Source organism: Cyprinus carpio, chromosome A10 (genome assembly GCF_018340385.1).
Source record: "Cyprinus carpio isolate SPL01 chromosome A10, ASM1834038v1, whole genome shotgun sequence".
NCBI lineage: Eukaryota > Metazoa > Chordata > Actinopteri > Cypriniformes > Cyprinidae > Cyprinus > Cyprinus carpio.
The window spans coordinates 9,442,014-9,465,303 of NC_056581.1; the positions used below are offsets into that span (position 1 = coordinate 9,442,014).

Here is a 23,290-nt window from a genome sequence, read left to right on the forward strand (position 1 = left end):
AAAACGTGTTTCGCAATTATTTCCGTTTTTTTTGTGACATGAGGTAATTAAAAAAATCTATTTTACATTTCTTTAATTGTTTCTCGTTACAGTAATTATAATTTTTGACAATTAAAAAGGTTTCAAAGAAAGGAATAGATAGCAATTGATAAATCAAACTACATGGTGTCCTATTCAAAGCATGATGAATGGTTTGGGAGTAGTCACAAGATAAATACCACAATATGGTTGTATAAACACTTACTACTAGTTGGCACAAATACTTATAAATAATAGAATAAATGTTAAAAAAGACTGAAACAACTTGCATATAGGTCAGGTCATTCATTTGGTATGAAAATATTTTATTAAAACCAAATGCCTATCGCTGAAATATCTGGAGTGCCTATCTCCAAAAAGTTAATTATAAAAACATCTTTTTTCTTTTCTTTTTTGTATGTTGTAAACATTAAGTTAGAAAACATTACAGCAAAAGGGTCTTAATATCTTATTTTAGTCAATGTTTCCATTACTGGACTCAAAAGGGATAACACTAAAATGAAAAAAAAAAAAAAAAAAAAAAAAAAAAAAAAAAAAACCTGCCAGTCAAAATCTACAAACATTATTCAAGTAAGGTTAGCATATTTACAGCAGAATCATTAATATTTTCTTTTCCTTAACTTCAGTTTTAATACAATATTCAAGCTTCATTGAGGTGGGACAATAAATTCACAAGGCAACGTTCCACGTTTGCCAAAATACGCTTTATAAAGTCTGAAAAACTTGGTCTGGGATGAAGAACCAAGCATCATATGCATAAAGCATCCCACAACAGTTGGACTTTGCTTTCTAGCCAGCAGTATCCAAGATTAGCACTGACATGTAAGAAGCTCATATGGTCTTGACATACAAAGAGGCCTTTATGAGTCTTCCGTATGTGTTTGTTCAGCAGATTTGTTCTCTGTAATATGTTCTGAGGCTTTTGAGTCTGCTGTGGCTGTGGTGGAAGGTGCTGGAACATCTGGCTTAGCTTCAGGAAGTTCTTTAGTAGCATTTGCACTGGGCTCGTTGGTATTTGCTGCAAGTCTCTCATTGGGTTCCTCACTGGTGAGACCCAGTCGATCGAGTCTATCATCTCGGTCCCAGCGTGTGCTCCTCTCTCTGCTACCTGCAGAGCGCTTCGTCCGTTCTTCACCATCCCGTCCTCGATCTCTATCTCTATTTCGATCCCTCTCTCCATTAGGACTTCTCCTCCAGTCCCTGCGTTCTCTCTCTCTGTCCCACCCGCCTTGTTTTTCCGGCTCCTCGTGCCAGCCTCCAAATCGCTCACGACCATCCGGCCTCTCATCACCATGCCCCTCACCAAAGGGCCGTCGCCCTCCGTACCAGTCCTGTTCTCGATCTCTGCCCCTTCCCAAACCGGGGCGCTCGCCTCTGAATGGCCTTGCCTCGTGATCATTTGGCCCATCTGGTCTGGGTCCGCTTGGCCTCATAAAGGGAGGACCAAGAGGGGGGAAGGGGCCCCTGATGCCATGAGGAGGGGGTGGCATGGTGAAGCCCCCTGGTGGTGGCTCCCGGTGCATCATCTGAGGTGGACCCCTTGGTGGCATCATCTGTGGAGGGATGGGTGGCATGCCAGGCCGAGGAGGTGGAATGGGGAAGCGCTGCATGTGTGGAAGCGGCATCCCTGGAGGCCGCTGGAGAGGCATCATACCCGGCCTTGAACCTAGAAGACCTGGTGGAGACTGCATGCCCATCCCTGCTGGACCTCCAGGAGGCACCTGGTTTCCTGCAGAGTTAATAAAATAACAATGAAATGACTTCACAAAGACAATCATAAAATTATAAATCAATCATAAAAAAAAAATGTAGAGTGCCTGTCCATGCTGAATCCAGCACTGTGATGCAAGTGTTATTATAGGTGTAATTTATGATTGTTTTTTTTTTTTTTTTTTTTTGCTAAAGTTATTGTTAGATGACGGCAAAATGTTATAGTATATATATAATATAATATAAAAAAATATAACATAAAAAAAAAAAAAAATTTCTTAAAATATCTATCTACACTACTGATTAAAAGTTCAGGATTGGTAAGGTGTTTTTGAAAGACATTAATAATTTTATTAAAAAGTAAAGGCTTTTATATGCTGCTCTTTTTAACTTTAATTCATCTAAGAATCAAAAAAAAAAAAAAAATTAAGTTGATAAAAAATGTTTCTTGAGCACCAAATTATTTTATTTAAATTGATTTCTGATTTTGATGGATACTGAAAAATCATGGCTTTGCTCTCACAGGAATAAATTAATTTAAACTATATTTAAAAAAATGTTTTGTGATTAACAAATCTACAGAATGACATAAATACTCACCTGAGTTGAACCCCTCTATGCCATCACTGTTGATTCTTGGGCCCATACCTGCTGGGTCTTTTGACAGGTCTTCAACTGAGCTGCCAACTACAGCGGAAAAAAATCAGGTCAGTGTTGCTGTCAAGAAACTAAACACTGGCTTACTGGTCACGCCCATAAAAATAAAATTAGGTAGGGTTTATACAATAAAGACCACCCACCTGGAGGCATGCCAATCCCTGCAGTAGGTGGAGGAGGCCCAGTGGCGCCCAGAGGAGGCATGGCACCCGGGGGAAGAAATCCTGAAACAAAGAATAATGCATGTTAGCAACTGGTACAATACTTCTCTAAAAACAAAACATCTATCCTGACAACACAGTTATGATTAAACTTCAAATAACATTGTGTCACTAGTACTGCTGTACCTGGTGGCATCTGCATTGGGTTAAAGCCTGGACGTATAAAAGGACCCGGTGGTGGGGGAACTCCGGGTGGGAATGAGGGGGGTGGGATGTTCATGGGTGCTGGGAATCCTGGAGGTGGGACACCGACTGCTCCTTTTGGCTGGACAGGAGGAACCTGACGCAGACCAAAAATAGGAAAAATGAATAAATAGGACCAAACCCAAAAACTTTAAGAAGAGGAACTAGGACATTATGAGTTACCTGCATAGGTACTACAGCCGTGCTCTCCTCCACTCCTCCACACACAGGCCTGCCGTTCTGAGACTCTTCAGCATTCTCTAGCTCAATTTGAGAGCTTCTCCATTCTAAACATGGACATGCAAACAATATTTTAATATGTGCCCTCAACACCTAGACAAATTATTAACAATAAGTTCCAATAGTTACCTGGTGCAAGAGTATCAGGGTCCAGCATCCCTCCTTCTCTAAACACATCCAGGTCCTCCATCTTTACTTTGGACCATGGTATGTAGGTTACACCCAACTCCACATCCCAACACTGCTTGAACTCAGCCTTAATGCCCTTATTCAGAGCCCAGGCAATCTGGTGAAATAATGTGATGAAATAAATGTAAAAACAATTAATAATTCCATTCAAATGTTTGAAGTCGGTACATTTTTATAAACTAATACCATCGATTTCCAAACAAAAAAATTTATATTTATATGTATATTCAAATCTCTGCTAAAATGATCATCTGATACCTTAACGGCTTTCTGGTTGACTTTGTATGGACCTCTGCTTAGTTTCTGCAGAGCTCGATAGGCATCCTGACGATGAATCATGACAATGTAGGCACAACCACGAGGAGGAATCATCTATCAAAATTAGACAAGACAAAACGAGACTTTAGCACAGAAATCCAACATCTTCATATATTACTCTAATTCTCAAGAACATACATTAATTGAATCTATCTGCCCAAACTCCTCTAGTAAACAGGCCACATCCTGCTGCTGTGTCCTTTTATCCAGCTGGCCCACCCATAGCGTAGTACTGCACACTGAAAGAGAGAAAAGCACATTTTCACACTGGCATCAGGAGGAAGGTTTTGCACTGTGTTATGCATTCTTTATAGTGGCCAATTGTGCATAATCCAACCCTATCCACTTGACTAGTGGTTACAGTAGTGAAAGTGGCTTTGCTTACCACTGAGAGTGTTATTCTTTATAGGAGGAAGGCCTTTCTGTCTTCGTTCTCGTTCCTTTTCTCTGTCTCTTCTTTCCTGTGAGCGAGAGCGAGGTGACTGATGCCGTCGTTCTCGAGAGCGAGAGCGCGATCGCCGATGCCGCATTCGTCTGGTACGGGAATTAGACCGAGACCTTCTCTTTTAGGAGATCTGAAACAAAATCAACAACTTTTAACCTTGGCATGAGGACTATAAATTTTTTTTTTTACACAGAAGTCTGACGTTAGTGTTGTTCATAAGGACAGTAATTTGATTTAAGCACCTCGACCCTGAACGTGACCGTGACCTCTTGTCATCTTGGTAAGGCCTGGCGGATGCATCTGAATTCATCATTTCCTGTGCCACAAGTTATCAGAGATTAGTATTACATTTTATAACAGCTTAACAGTTAAGAATCAGTTAACTGTTCATTTTCAAAATTATTTTACCGGATGCTGATGTCCAGCCATGTGCTGACTGAAGGTGTCATTCTGAGAGGGGAAAGCTGTGTGTGACTGCCCCATCTGAGGCATCATGTCTGGATAGGGCTGAGAGGTCATAAGACCAAAGCTTTGGACCTGTCCATTTGATGGTAGAACAACCTGAGCATACAAAAAACAATAAAAACCAACATGTTACTGATGAATTTTTGGAGAAAAATGCCATAATTTCATCCCAAAATGTCTCCATATTAGAACGTTGTTGTAATCTACCTGTTGCTGCTGTGTCACGGCCATCATATGCTGTTGAAAGTGCTGCATCTGATCGGCTGGTGGAAATCCTGGGACGGTCTGCTCAGGAAATCCCCTGCAGAGACATAGATGAAATAACAAATTGAAAATTCTGCACAAACTTTGCAGGTGATATACTGTTTATCAGCATTCAAAATATAGTAAAATAGATGCTACTTACATAGTAGGTTGGACAGATGGCGTTTCACCCTTTTTGGCTTCCTCACCTGCTTCTGGCTCATCGTCATAATCAAAGCGGTCCAGAAGTGTCTGAAAAATGAAGAGGAAAGAAAATGTCAGTGACTTTAGGCCATCCAGGAATGTGCAAACCTACACATTTCCAAAATTAAGTACTTGGTATATTGGACTGGTTTTGGGGTCACCTGTCTCTGATGTATCAGACAATATCAGTGTTTGAAGAGAAAAAAAAAAAAAAAAAAAAAAAAATTCATATATAAACTATTAATTTTATATATTAAAAAAACATTAAAAAAATATAATTTTATGTCATTAAAAATATATTATTTAAAAGAAAATACATTTTAATATAAACAACATTACTATTCAAAAGTCTGTTAGTTGTACACTTTAAAAGCAAAGCTGAATTTTCAACAGCCATTAGTCCAGTCTTCAGGGTCACATGATTCTTCATAAATCATTCTAACATTCATAATAACCCATCTAGAAACCTTACTATTCATGTTGAAAACAGCATTTTTGTGAAAACCGTGATACTATTTTTTTCACAATTCTTTGATGAACAGATTTTTCAAAAGAACAGCATTTATTTGAGACATTTTTTTTTAACATTATATGAAAACTATTAATTACTAATAAAAAATACCCTATCTGTATGTGTGTATATGTATGTATATACATACACATATATACACATATATACATAATATATATATATATATATATATATATAAACACACACACACACACAGTGGAGACCAAAATTAGAGAGCAACCTACAATTTCCTAAATTAAAAGGTCACTGTTAGTCATATTTGAAGTTATCCTAACAGGAGTAGAAGGGCAGTTTTTAAGCATAATTATAAATTAACTGTATTCTGGGGCACTGTATATACAGTACTATATATATATATATATATATATATATATATATATATATATATAAATAAACTTACATAAGATATTTGAAAAATAACTCTGATCAAAATTAAACACTAATTCATTCAAGTCCCCCAAAAAGGCTGATCGTCCACATAAGACAAATGCACAAGAAAACAGGATAATGCAGAGACTTTCGATGAGGAATCGATCAACACTGCAGCTGGAATTGCTCACCAGTTCAGCGATGAACAGGGTATTGATCTGTCTCAGCACGTATAAGAGAAGTCAGACTGAAAACGCAGTCTTCAGTGATGGAGCCTCTCATCAGCAAAAAGAATCAAAAGGCTAGACTAACCTTTGCTGAGGAGCATGTTGTGTGGAGAGAGAACTGGTCCAAATCACTTTAGTCATAAGAGCAAGTTTAATTTATTTGGGTCATATGGGAAACATTATATTTAGTGTCAAACTGGGAAAGACTGAACCCCTGAGTGTGTAAAGAAGTCAGTGAAAGGTGGAGGAGGAAATGTCATGATTTGGGGAATGTTTTGGGGAGCAGGATTTTGGCCACTTATACAGCTATAAGGCAGAGTGAATACAAATGTTTATCAGAACCTCCTTCAGCAACATGTGGTTCCTTCCCTGCAAGCATTTCCCAATCACCCTGCAGCTTTCATTAGGGATGTGCGGGTCTAGTCGACTTAACGGTACAGCTCCTACTAGTCCACACTGAAAACAATAGTTGATTACAAAAAAAAAACAAAAAAACAACATGACAACATTCAAATTACCATCATTTTGTGTTACTATCAAATTCCCATTGTTACATTTAAAACATTTTAAATAAGTTAAAATAAAACATTTGAAAAATAATACATTATTTTTAAAAGTGTTTCGGGACGTAAACTACATTTTTACCTCAAGCCTCGCATGAATTTCTTCGCGTCAGTTGTGGCGAGCTCAAAAGTAACCACGCGAAAGACGAGCAAGGTGTGGGATTATTTTGAATTAGTATGTTGAATTTAGTATGAACTGTGTAATGTCAAATTGGCTTACAATAACTCTACTGGAGCGATGCATAATCATATTCATTACAGGCACATAGCCGTATAGCTTAGAGACTAGCCAAAGCCAGCTAATGTCAATCACTACAGCCCGCCGCCGCTGCGATCCTGTCCGCGCCGTCTATTCCTCGAAGACCCACTTCAGTGGTGATGCGTGATGTCCAGACGCTTTCCGAAATTCTGTTGGCTTGCTTTCCGTTATCTCTACATTTTTTCAAGTGCAGGAATATGTTTCCATCACCCTGTTTTAATGCGCATTTTGAAGTATCGAATGAGAAATGAGTGATGAAAATGTCCAATTTCGAATAAAAATCCCTTAATTCGCAAAAAAGTTTTTATGCTCGCTTGAGGTGGTTTTTGACTTGTGCGAAAAGGGATTAATGCGAATAATGGGAGATGGAAATTCTCCCATTATTCAATTTTATAATTATATTATAATTTTGTTCTCTTCGATGCATAGGATGGAAATGATGCTTTTTTCACAAATATTTTATGTGATATTCCAATTTTGCGCATAAGGTAAATTCGCAACTTTGGATGGAAACCCTAATCGCCTCAGGTCCTGTCTTTCTTTCTTTTTGTTTGTTTTGTTTTTAGATGATACAGCCTACATGACGAAGTATGTTTTTAAAAGCCATTTTAATGCTATTCCTTGATAAAATTCCCTATTGTTTTTGTCTTGTGTTTTAATATGTTTGCTGACGTTATATGAAGATGAAGAATTCGGTCAGGCTATTTATTGATTTTTCTTTGTTCTACATTTCTCCAGCTGATTTTAATAAATAAGCATTGGCTGACGATGAGTGTGTTCTCTTCAATTTTTTCTTTTAAACGACCGCCTAAAATTAAATGATGATAACGTGAGGCAAGAGTACGGCATAATTGTGACCTATTTTTAGCGGAATTCACTGAGGGATTTGTCAGTGTGATTCATAGATTTAAGTATTTCAAATGCAGGCTATTATATACACGCACAACGTTTTTTTTTTTTTTTTTTAACCATCTTTTGGGGGTTTCTTGCTTTTAAACTAGTCGACTAGTCGGATACAAAACTTCCGTTTAAACAATCCCTAGTTTTCATGCAAGACGATGTCCTCTTCACACTGCAAAACTGGTAAAGCAGTTCCTTGAAGCAATAAACATCGAAATAATTAAATGGCCGTTCTAGAGTCCTGATTCAAACCCACTGAAAATCTCTGGGAAATCCTTTGGCAACAAAGTTATGGCTAAGAAACCCATTACAATTACTGAACTATGGAAGAGAGTGGACCAAGATCACTGCAGAACAATTTGAGAAACTAGTGATGTCCTGCGGCCGCAGATTTGCTGAAGTCACTCAAAGCATGTCTAATTCTTTTTGACAGCGGTAACCCTCCAACATTTTAGCTGTAACCTTCTTTTGCGCTACAGTGGTTACTGTTCTCTAATTCTGATGCTGTGTTTTCCAAAAAATAAAGGTTTCTGTTGAAATTCCTTGGTTATTTTGTCAAACATGTTAGTAGAACAATGGTTTACCCACAGCTAATTTTCATTCAATGTATTTATAGATTGTTCTCTAATTTTGATCTCCAATGCATATATTTATGTGTGTACTCGGGGTGCTAAACTCTTTCCTCCTACTGGTCGCACTGGTGCGGCTAACTTTCTCAGGGAAGGAACTGCATGTGATTTGGTTGCAGTTTTAATTAATTGATTAATTGCAATATCTATCTATCTATCAAAGAGCAAAATCATTGTTTTATGCAAATATCATTGCTAATGGACAGTCTAATACAAGGACTTTGTTCAGTACTTTTAACAAACTGTTCAAACCTCACGATACAGTTTCACTTTCTCCCACTCAATGTGTGTCTTATTCAAATTTTTTAAACTCTAAGATTGACAGTATACACCATGAATTACTTAATCCTGTTTTGATGTCTAGTGACTATCCAAATGGACATAATCATATATGTTGGTCTGCAAGTACTCTTTCTAATTTTGAACTGCCTTCAGTTGATTATATTACTAAGCATATCATGAAGTTTAAGATTTCTACCTGTTCACTTAACCCCTTACCTACTGTTTTAGTTAAGTCCTGTATCCATTCATTTTCCTGTTATTACAGCTATAGCGTGTTCTTCATTATCAACTGCTACTGTTCCTTCATTATTAAAAATGGCTTCTATCACTCCAATTCTTAAAAAGACTGCCACTGATCCTAATTATCTAAATAACTACAGGCATATTTCTAATCTTCCTTTTTCTTTCAAAAATTCTAGAAAGAACAGTAACAGCTCAACTTGAAACACATCTGCAAAGTAATGACATTTACGAGCATTTTCAATTAGGCTTTTGATCCAAACATAGTACAGAAACAGCTCTTGTCAAGGTTATAAATGATCTTCTTCTAGCTGCTGATTGTGGTCTTCTGTCTATTCTTATTCTTTAAGATATTAGTGATGCCTTTGATACTATTAGTCATCCGGTACTATCTTAACCTCTGTCCAAAATTGTAATATCTTGTAATATTAAAACTAACTCCTCATCTTATTTAAGGGTGTGTTCACACTTGTCATGTTTGGTTCGATTAAAACGCACTCTGGTGTGATTGCTCTGTTAGTACGGTTCTTTGAGCAAGTGTGAACGCTGCCATCTGAATCCTGGTGCGCACCAAAAAAACTCTGGTGTGGTTCGAATGAAATATGAACGCAAAAAAAATACTTCTAAACGAACCAAAAACAGTAATGACAAGATGCAATGTTATGCAACATGATTTGATGACAAGTGGTGTATCCAAAATAAAATGAGCAGAGGGCAAACGTGGAGCAACGAGGAGGTAAAATTAGTCCAGAAGATGGCAATAGGTGTGTTCGACTTCAAGCGGTGCTGAGCAGACCGATCGGTGAATGGGTACTTTGGTATCATACACCAATCGGACTGCACATCTGTCGCAAAATATAAGTCATTCAACCCGACCAATCAGGTTGTGAACATATCACTATGCCTTAAGGTTGGGTATCTTTAGGTTCGCTGTCAAAAATCCCTGTGTGAATGCTAAGCGGACCAGGACCAAATGTATTGTTTTCTTTTTTGATAAAAACCGAACAAACCAAGAGAACCGAACTACAAGTGTGAATGCACCCTAAATGAAAGAAAACAGTTTGTGCAGATTAGGAATACACATTCATATCCTGTCTCCATTAATCATGGCATTCCACAGGGGTCGGTGCTGGGTCCGCTTTTATTTATCATTTATATTCTTCCTCTTGCTCGTATTTTTTGTTCTTCTGGTATTCATTTCCATTTTTACGCTGATGACACGCAAGTATATATCTTTACAAGACCTAATGTTTCTCATCCCCCTCCTGACCTCACTCAATGTTTGCAGGACATTAATATCTGGATGACTTAATAATTTCTTTAAGTTAAAAACCAATAAAACTGAAGCCCTAGAACCCTGTGGGTTCTAGGTCTGTTTTATCTAAAACTCAATCCTTTAACTTGGTTATTGATAATTGCCCAGTCAATTTTTCTACCCAGTTGAAAAGTCTTGGGGTTATACTGGATGGTTTTCTTTCGTTTGGTCCTCATATTAGTAATATTTTACGTTCTGCATTTTATATCTACGCAACATTGCTAGACTTCGTTCTTCAATTTCCCAACATAGTACTGAAGTGCTTATCCATGCATTGGTTACATCTCGGATTGATTATTGTAATTCTCTTTTATTTGGTATTCCTGAAAAACAACTTCATCGATTACAGCTAATCCAGAATTCATCAGCTAGATTAGTTACCTGCTCACATACTTTTGATCAAATATCTCCAATTCTTTTCCAGCTACATTGGCTTTCTGTTCGTTATAGTGTATATTACAAAATTTTACTTCTTGCGTACAAAGCTCTTCATAATTTGGCACCTCATTATCTTTCAGATCTTCTTCATTTGTATACTCCTTTGCGCTATTTGAGATCATCTTCTGCAGATTTATTGTATGTTCCAAACTTCAAGATGAGTTCCTTTGGTAGTAGGGCTTTTAGTTGTGCAGCACCGAAGTTATGGAACACTTAACCTTTGCACATTCGCCCGCTAGATTCAACTTCCCATTTTAAAGCTCAGATAAACACGTATTTGTTTAGAACAGCTTTTAATGATCTGCTTGTTTAATGTGTTATGTTCACATTTTGTATTTATATTGTTTTGTTTTATATCTAACTTTCTGTAGTCTGTGTTACTGGCATTACCAGGCATTCGGGCATACACCAAATTTATTACTTGCCCAATGCATTACCACCCCCACTGTCATTTTGCTTTTTTAAAGAAATAAAAACCATTTAGTTCAGCTGGACAAGGAATGCTACAATTGTAAACTGAAAGTGTCTGCTCTGCTCCATCCAGTGAGCACTGCAGAGAGAATGAGGTCTCTGCAAAACAAAAGTGGGTGTTTCTGACTTTGTGGGTGTTTGCAAACTGGTGGGTGTTTCATAACAGTCACTATGACGTGAGCCAATCAGGTATAACTTTAATATTGAGGCAAAAACAGAACTCCCATTATTTTCCTGCAGAGACCTATATTTGGCTGCAGTTTTTAAATACGCAAGAGCAGGTAAAAAAAAAAAAAAATAAATAATGATATATTTTTTTTCACCTTGTCAAAGGTGGCTTTCTTTTCCACAGGCTGTGGTGCGTGATGGATATGCTGATGTGTGATGGTAGAGGTGGCAGTCATAGTTTGGGCCTGTTGGTGGTGGTGACTCCTGTTATTGTCCACAGCTGGAGACTGAGGTTTCCCTGGCGGCTGAAAGTTCTGAAGCATCTGCTGAAGCTTCAGAAAACAGTGAACATATGAATATCCCAAAAGGACTAAAATTATTTCATGATTCCTTTCTTATTTTTTTATTGTGAAAAAACCCCAAGGTGTTCACTGTTTTGTCCTTGAAATGCAACTGAAATGCAGGAAACTCAGTGCACTCAGTCGACTAACCTGCTGTCCTTGAGAAGACTGAAATAGCTGAGCAACAGCCACAAAGGCATCGGAGTTCTGAAGCTGAGGCACAGCTGCTGCAATTGAGTTTGCCGTCACCACAGGATGAGCCTCCTGTTCCCTCACAGGAGACTGTGGAGATGCTGCAGAAACACGTTGATAATTAATTTGTTATATGTCAGCAGAAAATTCTAAAACTAAATGGAACAAGGTAAAAGCTTTTAAAACAAGACAAATGCCCCACAAGCTATTCCGGAAACATTTTTGATGTTCGATAAACTAAAATGAACAGTATGAACTGATTCAAAAAAATAAATAAACTTAGCAACTCTAACACCATTTTGATACTACGGCTTAAATTAGAGACTATTAAAATATCTACACTACTGTTCAAATGTTTGGGGTTTGTAAGTATTTTTTTTATTTAAAAGAAGACTCATTCTCACTAAGACTGCATTAATTAATCACAAATACAGTAAAACAGTATGATTCTGAAATATTACTACATTTTAATATAACAGATTTTGATAACATTTACATATCTTGTAATATATTTAAAAATGTAATCCATTCCTGTGATGGCAAAGGTGAATTTCCAGCAGCCATTACTCCAGAAATCAATCTAATATACTGATTTGGTGCTCAAGAAACACTCATTACAAATGTAAAAACAGTTCAGCTGATTAATGTTTTTGTCGAAATTGTGACAGATTTTTTCAGAATTATTTGATGAATAAAATGTTACAAATAACAGCATTTACTTCTTCTACTTCTTTAGCATTTAATTATTTCTTTACTGTTACTTGTGTTTAATTTATAGTTTCCTTGCTGAATAACAATATTAATTTCTCTCAAAACAAGTCTTACTTACCCCAAACATTTGGTACTGTCTTGCTGCTCATACTTGCGACCAGAAAGACAAGTTTATATCACAAAACAAATCTCATAAAAGATACGAAGTGCATTAAAATGTGATATTCACATTAGACATCAGTGTCTTACCGCCCTCAGGGCTGTTGTCCAAGCCTGTTGAGCTGCTAGATCCAGCAGCCATGTCTAATAGAGGCTGGATTACCTCAATCTTAAACACTCCATTCTTCTGCCACAGGTTCAGCACTCTCACTATCTTACTCTGAAGGAGGAAGAGAACATTATAAAGTGAGCATCCAAATCATTTAAATTATACAATAAGGCTAATGAATAAAAAGCTGTTAAAACAATATACATAGGCGTATTGCTGGATAAATATTCTCACCCTATCTTCTGTGGGACACAAGCATAGATTCTCAAATGTCCCTGTGATGTTTTTTGTGAACCTAGGTCCAAACACATCTTTATCAGCTCCAAACTGATGCCGTGACTGTCTCACAATGGAATCTACCACATAGAGTCCTGGAACTTTGTACTCGGGTTTGCACTGTGCACAAAATAGCATTCAGTAAATGAACATAAGCAACAATCACCCATCTCGAATTCAGTCCAGATGAGAACCTACCTTCTTTATGAACTTTTCTACGATTTGGACAACATGCTTGTATAACTGGAAGACACAAATGTGGATTAAAGGGAAGCTTTTCAAATGTATCACTGTGCTAAAGCATCTTTGATCTGAGGTACCCATATAAACACACACTGTATCATATTTTAACTCAACAGCATTAGGTATCAGTTGTGATCGCTGCACTTCAACCTCAAGATCAACTTACTTTAATGGCTTTTATGGCAGATTTGGTGATGGAGATCATCTTGGCCCTCGAGATGGGAGGCTTGGTGTCCATCAAGGAGAACAACTGCAAAGGATCCATAAAGTAATGTTAAGGCATATGATGCTTATGAGGGCTGAGGTGAAATACGGAAACTTCATTACTGGGTAACCTCAGACTGAAAGCTTAAAATAAAAATGCTGTCAATGCTTGTTAGAGTGGAAGCAAACTCAAGGTTTTACGCTAAACATGATAAGAACCATGATATTGCCATGTTTTTTGGATACTGTGGTATTACATCATGGTTTATAGACATATATAGTAGCCTATACTTACCATAAACTCCATGAAACATGGAATATGTAAAGAATTCAATACAGCAGTATATATCAAAGTAGTATCCCATATCTAATTTTGTAAGGAATTTATTACAAATGTAGCTTATAAACACTATTTATTCCAAAATATATGTTAAAATAGGCATGTATTGGTGTACCTCGAACCGGTTGAAAATTGATACAAATATGTGACGATTCAAATCGGTTGAGATGTTAAATGAATCACGATACAGTTGTGGGTGGGAGCTTATATGAATGTATCACTGAGGGGAATTGACTGTCTTTAGAAAAGTTTAGATGTTTTTTCTTTTAACCTTGCATTTGTATAATGCATATTAATAGCAGCGCTGCTTTGTTTAAAGCAACAACCAAGGAAACGCTGTCAGAGAGAGAATTTGTGTTATCATTCAGCCCATCTGCTGTCTTGTTTCGTGCAGATATGTTTTATGTAGAATAGTTCCACACAGCTAAATTCAGAACATTCTGTTTTTGCTTATCATGTAATCTACTTTAGGTTAAAAACTGCTAATGCTGCATGCTTGGTTTGTGAATAAAATACAGTGGTGGCCTCTAATTTAGTTTGTTTATATGAAGGGATTTATTTTATTTGTATTATTTATTTCTTTGATTTGGGGTTTGTTTTAAAATTTCAAATTATGTTATTCTACATATTTCAGAAATGTTCAGCATTTTGTCCAAGCAATAATAAAAGGACACCTTGGGCAAGCTGCATAAAAGATTCAGACTACAAGCTAGTCATTTTTTTTTCTTTAACACTGGTTAGGTTTTTTTATATATACATAAAAATGTAGCTAGCTTAGTCTAAGTTGAATCCAGAAAATAAAACTGATAACCCCTTGGCTAACTGCTACATTGTCTTAAATTAAGAGTCTTAGTTTATGCAACTGGACCCTTTTGATTTATAATTTGCCTTAAATCTTATTTTGTAAAAAAAAAAAAAAAAAAAAAAAAAAAAAAAAAAAATAGATTTCTGATATCAGTATTGTGAATCATATCACATAGAGTGAATAGTTACATCCCAAGTTAAAAACAAAACAAATTTTACTTCTTGTCGAGCAAAACAGCTTTATTATGGATTAACAGATGCCCTTTATAATTTATGATCATTTACAAATAGAGATGCACCAGAATGTGGCTGACCAATAGGGTTTTTCAATGACGCAAATACTTGGTTATATCCTTGAATGGTGCATTCAGATTTGCTTAAAATTGACTTCTTGTGGAAAGGTGGAAGTGTTTTTAATCTTGTACTTTTATCAAAGTTGAAATACTTCCCCAAATCCCCATATTCCATCATAATATGCAGAGGCAACTGTAATAATTAAATCATATGCTGACAGTTCCGGAAGTAAAAATCCCATTCTGTAAAAAAATCTCAAGTCTCTGAATCAAACAACCAAATCACATCAAAATAACTCTTTAGCACCTGCACACTCAAACTACTTTAAAGAGTTACTCCACCGCAAAATAATTTTTTTTGCCATTAATCACTTATCCACATGTCGTTCCAAACCTGTAAAATCTTTGTTTGTCTTCGGAATACAATTTAAGATATTTTGGATTAAAACCGGTAGGCATGAGACTGTCCCATAGACTGCCAAATAAATAACAGTGTCAAGGTCCAGGAAAGTATAAAAAGCATTTTACAAAAACATAAAATGTATTGTATCTAAACCCAAAACTAAATCCAAAGCTGCATCCGAATACTACCCTACTACATAGTATTTCCAAATTTCATACATATTACCCATATTCATACTATATAAAATATACTGTTTAGTGGTCAAGGAGTAAATTTAAATTCTAATGCAGAACCTACTCAGACACAGTTTGTAATGTTGTGATTCACCTCGTAAATTGTTGTTTTGGTACAACCAACCTTGTTCTAGCAAAGACTTTTTTTTTTTAATTTTTTTAAAAAATGAAAGGAAAAAATACTTCTGGAACCAATGCAGCTGAAAAAGTGGGCAGGAACTGTTGCACTCTATTTAACAGGGGTGTAATGATTCACTCGATTTATCGATGCATCGATTACAAGCCCTGATGATGCATATGCATCGATCTTGAAACATGATTTTTGAATCGTGAATTGCCGATTTCAGACAGTAATCAATTTAAAATTCTAAGAATCGAATGAATCGCGATTTCTATAGCAATTCAATGCTTTAAAAATATAAACACATTCAATTACTACAGGCAAGAATTAATGGAGACCCTGAACGGTGTTCCTGCCTCGCATTTCTCTCACACGCTACTGCCACACTGTCTACAGCAGTGGTGGTCAGTAGCGGAGTAGCTTTACTTCGTTACTGTACTTAAGTACATTTTTCAAGTATCTGTACTTCACTGGAGTAGTTTTATTTTGAGTAACTTTTACTTTACTACATTCCAAAGCATAAGCTCATACTTTTTACTTCACTGATCCGATTGCAGCTGTTCTAGAGTCGACAACTCACTGATTCAAATGAACCGTTTAGTGTGAGTCTCCAGTGAACTGAATTCACAAGTAAGAACCGGGAGATCTTGTGAGTGCGCGAGCAACTGATGCTGCTAAAAGTAATTTACTAATGTTGAATTTTAGGATTAATTATTATAACTGAAAATCATATAAAAGTCAAAACTGTCAGTTGTTTGTGAACTAAATCTGCTGTAAAGAGTGATCTATTTAAGCCCACTGAAATGCATGAATGCAGACACATCAACCAGTGTCTCTATGTTTTAGGTTAAAAAAACCCAGAAACATTAAAATAACCGAGATTAAAATAAAACAAATCACACACTCAAAAACCCCCCTTCCCCAAAACTAAAACATTTATAAAAAAACTACACATACCCCAAATGACGTCTGTTTTTATATTGTTTGGATTAACTACTTGTTTATTCATAACCATACTGAAAATAAGCAAATATTGGTAGCTGATGCTAACTGTCTAGCTAACAAGCTTGCTGGTGCTAAGTTGAGGTCATTTTTAGATATAAAGTCCAAATATTTTTATTCAGCCACCTAGATAGATTACATCTGGGGGGAAAAGAAAGGATGTGATGTTCAGAACATGATAACTACAGTAATTATCAAAGTGGGAAGTGATGCCCTCTGGGGGCATTCGGCCATGGGTGTTTTTACATCACAGACAAGGTTTGAGAAGAAAAAAATCATTATGAAAATTTAATTATATTTTCCTTACAATGTTCTTCCAAACTTCAGGCCTTATTCTCATGTCATATATAACTGTGATGTTCTGCAAAACAACACTTTAAAACACTTTTTTCTTACTGGTGAAGATCAGATGGTCAAATCTGTTTTCTCTCAGAAAAAGAAGTACTTTTAATTTACTGGAGTCATATTTTATTATACGTATCTGTACTTTTACTCAATTACTTGATTTGTGTACTTCGTCCACCACTGCACTACACACACATTTTTTGAGCAGCTGATGTGTGATCTCTCCTTAGGACTTGTGGCCAGTAATGCTAAAGTGAAGTAATTTTACTTTTCTATGGCTCTCTGCATCTTACCAACGGCGTTACCTGAGCAGTCGAAAGCTGCGTATTTATTGCATGGACGGAGCAGAAATGTAAGTGTCTAAAGCATACGCACAGTTCCACTGAATGATAAATGTGTTTTAACAATGTTGTTGAACCGAATGTACAAAGGGAACTGTTAAAATAACCACAGCATTAACAACAACCTTGAAATAAGAGCGCAAGTTTTATCTGATAATCAGATGCATGAAAGTAGCGTTCGTTGCTTTTGCAAACAGACATCAGGCGTGTTTTCTTTCAGAATCATCATTCACCGATGGAGAGGAAAAGTAAAACACTATAGCATTTTATTTAACTATAAAGTATATTTTCTACCTTATTCTGTGCAGAAAATTTAAATAATTGTTTGTAGTATATAAAACGATCATAAAATTGCCATTAGGAAAAAATTATAGATTACAAATGATTGATTATTGTCCAGCAGTGTATGTGATTTCTTATAGCAAATTCAAAGTAATAGATAAGAAAATAATTCCTTGTAAAAAAAAATAATAATAATAATAATAATAATAATACATACATACATACATAGGCCTACATAAAATTAATGTATTTGACATTTCTGTCACTTCTGAAATGATGGCTACGCCCCTGGTGTGACAAAATGTCAGCCTATACATAATTCATTTAAAGCTCTTTTTTTTTTTAAATCTTGGCTTACATAAATTTTTACATATGCCATGTCATGCCATAGCATCATTAAACTAGCATCTAACAATGGACAAAAGTGTTTTTGTTTTGTTTTCTTCTAACCATAAAGGCTGTTCTGTAATTTGTCCCCTGACTAAGCATTTAAAGAATTTAGGGGAAGCATTTAAATAATCACGTGAATGCACTTAAGAATGCAGAATCGAATCATTCTAAATTTGCAAAAAAAATCGATCTTGCATCGAATCGAAAACCTATCAATCGAAACGAAGTCTACCCAAAGATTCACAGCCCTAGTATTTAAGTATACTGACCAGTCCCGACATAGTGACACTTGCTAAACCAATGGCGTGAGTTTGGGGGAGGGACTATCGATTTGGCTGACCAATAACACACGAGGGAGTGTGTGCGAAAACGTGCTTGAAAACAATCATTATTTTTGCATTTCTATTTAGTGAGGTTTGTGGTGCAGAAATTACACACTTCACCTATCAGTTTTGAAAAATGAACACTTTTTAACTTTAACACTTTACAAATAAATAAACGCTCATATTTACATAAACTCCGCATGCAGTAAGTCTACAGAAAAACACTCCACAGTAGGCGGAGGTTACATGAACATTTGCATAGTTCTTAAAGGAAGAGTCACAAAAACATACTTTAAAAAGGGCCAGAGAAAAAGAAAGAAAATTGTCGTTTGCAACTAAATTTTCACTGTTGTCGGTGCAAAAACATCATGGGCATTAAGAAAATGCTGCGAATGGTGGAATATGGTCTTTTTACAATCATTCTTTCGCAATTGTTCTTCTCGAGATTAGCGAACAATATAAAGTTACCGAAAGAATGAACTGTGCCATGTTATGGATAATCCCAGAATGAACTTTAACGCTGGAGACTCAATGCAGAGGAGCTACACAGACTGTAAACAATACGAGCACTAGTTTGTACGTCATCTCATAACTTTAGCACAGAAGTGTATTCATAGATATTAGATCAGTCGCACAGAAAACCCGAAACTAACGTGCAAAGTGACCAACTGCAGACCACGCTGTCTATTATCATTATTAGGCATGTTATTACCGCGTTCAAAGAATCGTAATGCACAGTTCTAAAGTTAAGCATTTACACTAATATTTAGGTAAGGACGGTTTCGTATGATCAGCTATATCCAGCCCGGCAGCATGCAACTGCGCATTTTAAACACTGAGGCCTTCATCTGGCTTGGACCCTTGCAACACATTGAATGCTTGTGCTCAACAAACCGCCATTATACAGCCGTTTCATCTTATTGAACACACACCTCATGATTAAAAGCGTTGACAGCATCCATGTTGTCCCGTCTCTGTTTTGTTGTCACTTTCTCCGGTAAAATCAGAAGTACGAGCGGTACTGTCCTCCAGCAGGCCGCCCCAACATGTCCGCCCCTGGCAGCAGACAGACAGCGGACTCGCTCGGAGTCGGCGCGGTGCTCGCGGTGCAGGATGGGATTGAGAGGCTGTTGTTGCGATGAACGCCCACTCGACAGCGCTGGAAGAACGCATGACCATCCAGAGCGAAATCACATGCATTTTAATTTACATACGGTTTGATTGTATAACAATATAAACGCCATATCATACTTTTACAGGCATTAGTTTACATTTGGTTAATGACAAATACAAATATACAAAAATACCAAACTGACACTGAAACATATAGCCTTGGTAAATGCAGACGCTGCTAATTCATATGTAAACAAGTTTTCAAGTAATATATAAACATCTTTCCTAAACATGATTTCCTACATGTTTCTACAGAGTGGAAATTTTGTAAGGGCTAGGTTTAGGGTTGGTTTATAAACCACAGTCTAATAGGTTGCAAATTTTATTTATTGTTATTTTCCGACCATGTATCCCTTCTAGCCACAACCGAGTTATACTGTAAATGTTATTGAAATGCAGGCGCATTGGAGTGATGTCAACGTCCCTCTTCGACTGATTGGCTAGAGGAGGAGCTGGAAACAGAGAAATAAGGAAAACATGATTTTGTGTGCAAGTCGGATAATTTTGCCTTAATATTTAAGTTTTGTGCAATATGATTTTAAACGTGTTTAAAGTTTTTAAAGCTTATTATTGTTATTATTATTATTATTATTATTATTATTATTATTATTATTATTTAATGCGTTGTTAAATTTTTGGTTTACGCTTAGGCCTACATTATTTTTCTATCTGTGACCATTATTTGCTATTCTAAAAACTTTACTTTTATTTTTTTATTATTTTTTTTTTTATTTATTTATTTTTTACAAGTTTTTACGTTTTGGTTTCACGTTAATTATTATTTTTTATCCGTGACCGCAATACTTTTGGAGGAACATTTATCCCATAAGAGAATCACTTACGTAGATTAAACACTAGGCCTACTCATAACAAATTCGTATGTAAACTCATTCATGAACATCTTTTTCGACATTTATTTTATAAAGAAGATGTGTTAAAGAAAAAAATTAGCTTAAATGATCCTGTTCGACCTACAACAAAAATATGAACACATTGAAAAGTCATGTGTTTTGTGTACTCCAAACATAACAATGATTATATATCATGTGTTCCTGGATGATAAACCATGAAAGGATGGTTTGACTACAGTACATATGGTTTATTAAATCATTTAGGCTTAAATTAAGCTCATTATTATTCCAAATGGCGGAGACTACCTGATTTTCCCATCACCCTTGACAGATAAAACTGCTGATTCAGTCCCTCTTTCATGAGCAACTGCATTCACTTAATATATTTTCAAAGACTCTGATACTTTTTAAGCATCCTTTGATGAATTCTAAGTTCAAAAGAACAATATTTATTTGAACTAGAATTCCTTTGTAACATTAAAAAGGTATTTGCTGTCACTTTTAATCAATTACAATGCATCCCTGCTGATTAAAATTATTAATACTTTCAAAAACAAATCTTACAGACCCCAAACTTTTGAAAAGTATAGTGTAAGTGTAACTCCAACAGAGGGCAGCATTTAGTTAAAGACAACTCTTTCATTTAAAATATAGTCAAAAGTTGTCCAAATGCGATTCATATGATTCTGGGAAAAGTCTGCAAAACATTTCAGAATAATGGTGTTTATTTATATGATTTTATTAAAATTTCACAAAAATTCAAACTTTTTTCAATAAGCACAGTGTCAGTGATTGATGAGCATATTAGTAAATTATGAGTGGATTATAAAGGTCCTCCCTTCATTTAAATATTTACCACCCTTATTAATTTTCATAAACATAGTGTTAATGTTTCATGGACATTCTGTGGTCCTCTAAAAACAAATGTCTTAGATCCAAGAGTGAAATCAAGAGTGAAGCTAAAACAGATTACGTAACCCTGCCTCTGGCTGCTTGGATTCCTCACTATCCTTGGCTTAATGTAGAAAGAAGGAAATAGTGAGATCCAGAGAAAGTGTCCAGCTTTACTATGGATTATTTTGCATGCCTAAGTGACCGGTGAAGACAGAGATATCGTGTGAGACTGTGTAATTTAAACCATGATGTTTTGCATCACACTCCTGACATTATGTTTTGCTCCAAACGTTTTAAATCTGATTGTGAAAGGAAAAAGGGGTTTTGAAACCAGAATGCGCTCAGTGCAAGTGGATACGACCCTTGAGGGACAAAATATTACTCAATATGAATCTCCATGTTGCCATAGTATATCCGAGGTTTATAAAATATCCCATCAAATGTCTAATGTATAGACAGCTCAGGGAACAGGTACAAACACAGTTTCCAAGTTGGGATAAGAAGAGGCGGCTATTAAACAGGCTTTAATTATTCCCCTACAGATTACCTATTCTAAGATTTATTTTGTCATTCTTTTGTAAGGGACTTTTTTATTTTCTTGAGATTTTTGGGCTCTGCGTTTACCTATGACCAAATTACCTCCAATAGTCTAGACCAAAATGAATAGAATCATATTTCACTAAAGCTTAAACCTTTAAAGCCTAAACTAATAGTCAGGAAAAAAAAAATAAGTATCATATTTGACACATCAGGCTTTTATGGACCAAATAGGATGTTATAGAAGAATACAGACCTTTTTTAAGATTACTGAAAATGCATATAAATATTAGTTGTCACTCTATATCTCTCAATAATATGCCTTAGTAAGATGATATTTATATGCTTAGTTGTATGAACAAAGCTCTGTAGTTTTAATTTTGGGGAGCAAAACATATAATGCAATGCAATATGCTGATTGAGAGATGGACAAATACACATTCCTCAAAAGCCTGATGTATCATATTTGATACTCACATTTCAACATGAAATATAAAGTATCAATCAGAACAGAAGGCATGTAGTGGATTGTGAACAACAGGTGTTAAGTTGATAATCTAAAGGCCTTAGAAGTTGTGTATCAAATATGATACAGCATGTGTTAAATGTATCTGATTGTGGGTTACAATATACTATTAAAACATTAAAAAATATAATAAAAAGTAAACAACAATGCAATGTTTGTTTAACTGGCACATTTTATTTGTCATGTTTTGATATCAAGATGCATGTGTATGAAACCATATAGGACGTTAACAACAGCATTTTACAATATTTTTTTATTTTTGAACAGAACTCCACAGTGAATGGAGTCAAGGTTCTTGGTCCATTTAATTGGCAATGCTGCATATCCTCTGAAGAACTGGCTTATGAAGGGTTTCATAAACCACCATGCACTGACCCTTCAACAATGGCTCTACAACTAAGAACTGAGCTCAGCACGAATGCCTGTGGAGAACGCCTTTTGGTGTCTAAAGATGTTGCTGTTTGTTGTGTTCTGCACAATATTTGTGAGCTGAACAAAGAAATGTTTTTGCCTGATTGGAACATCACAGATGTTTTGCAAGAGCCTGATCAAGATATGTTTCAGGGGTAGGAGGGCATAATGCTCAAGTAATTCGTTAGGCTGAAATGACTCTCCGGTAATGTGTTTACTTTGTTATCTGCACAGCCATTTATACTAAATGATACAATTTATTGTACAAAGACTTCAATCTGTTTGCCATTTACTTTTTTACATAACAGAAACAATGGAGTGCAATTACAGTTAAACAATGAACAATCTAAAGTGAACAATCTGAAATATAATTTAAAAAATATTGCAGAGTATAAGTACAAAAAGTAATATTAAAAGAAAAAGTAGTAATGTATAATTAATTAATATAATAAACTATAGTAATGACCTTTAATATACAA

At 35.8% G+C, this 23,290-nt stretch overlaps 1 protein-coding gene across 1 annotated transcript; it reads right to left on the reverse strand.

Moving 5' to 3' along the window:
• Positions 1-327: 327 nt before the first annotated feature.
• On the reverse strand, positions 328-19,600 carry LOC109098069 (SR-related and CTD-associated factor 4-like). Its single transcript, XM_042765086.1, is given in 22 exon segments — positions 328-1,768; positions 2,350-2,436; positions 2,550-2,630; positions 2,754-2,907; positions 2,994-3,097; positions 3,180-3,336; positions 3,498-3,611; positions 3,696-3,796; positions 3,943-4,119; positions 4,122-4,132; positions 4,245-4,318; positions 4,411-4,563; positions 4,675-4,768; positions 4,874-4,962; positions 6,385-6,498; positions 11,463-11,639; positions 11,799-11,941; positions 12,801-12,930; positions 13,054-13,215; positions 13,294-13,338; positions 13,505-13,588; positions 19,352-19,600. Coding segments are annotated over 22 exon segments (3,150 nt in total). The 5' UTR covers positions 19,382-19,600; the 3' UTR covers positions 328-899.
• Positions 19,601-23,290: the final 3,690 nt, after the last annotated feature.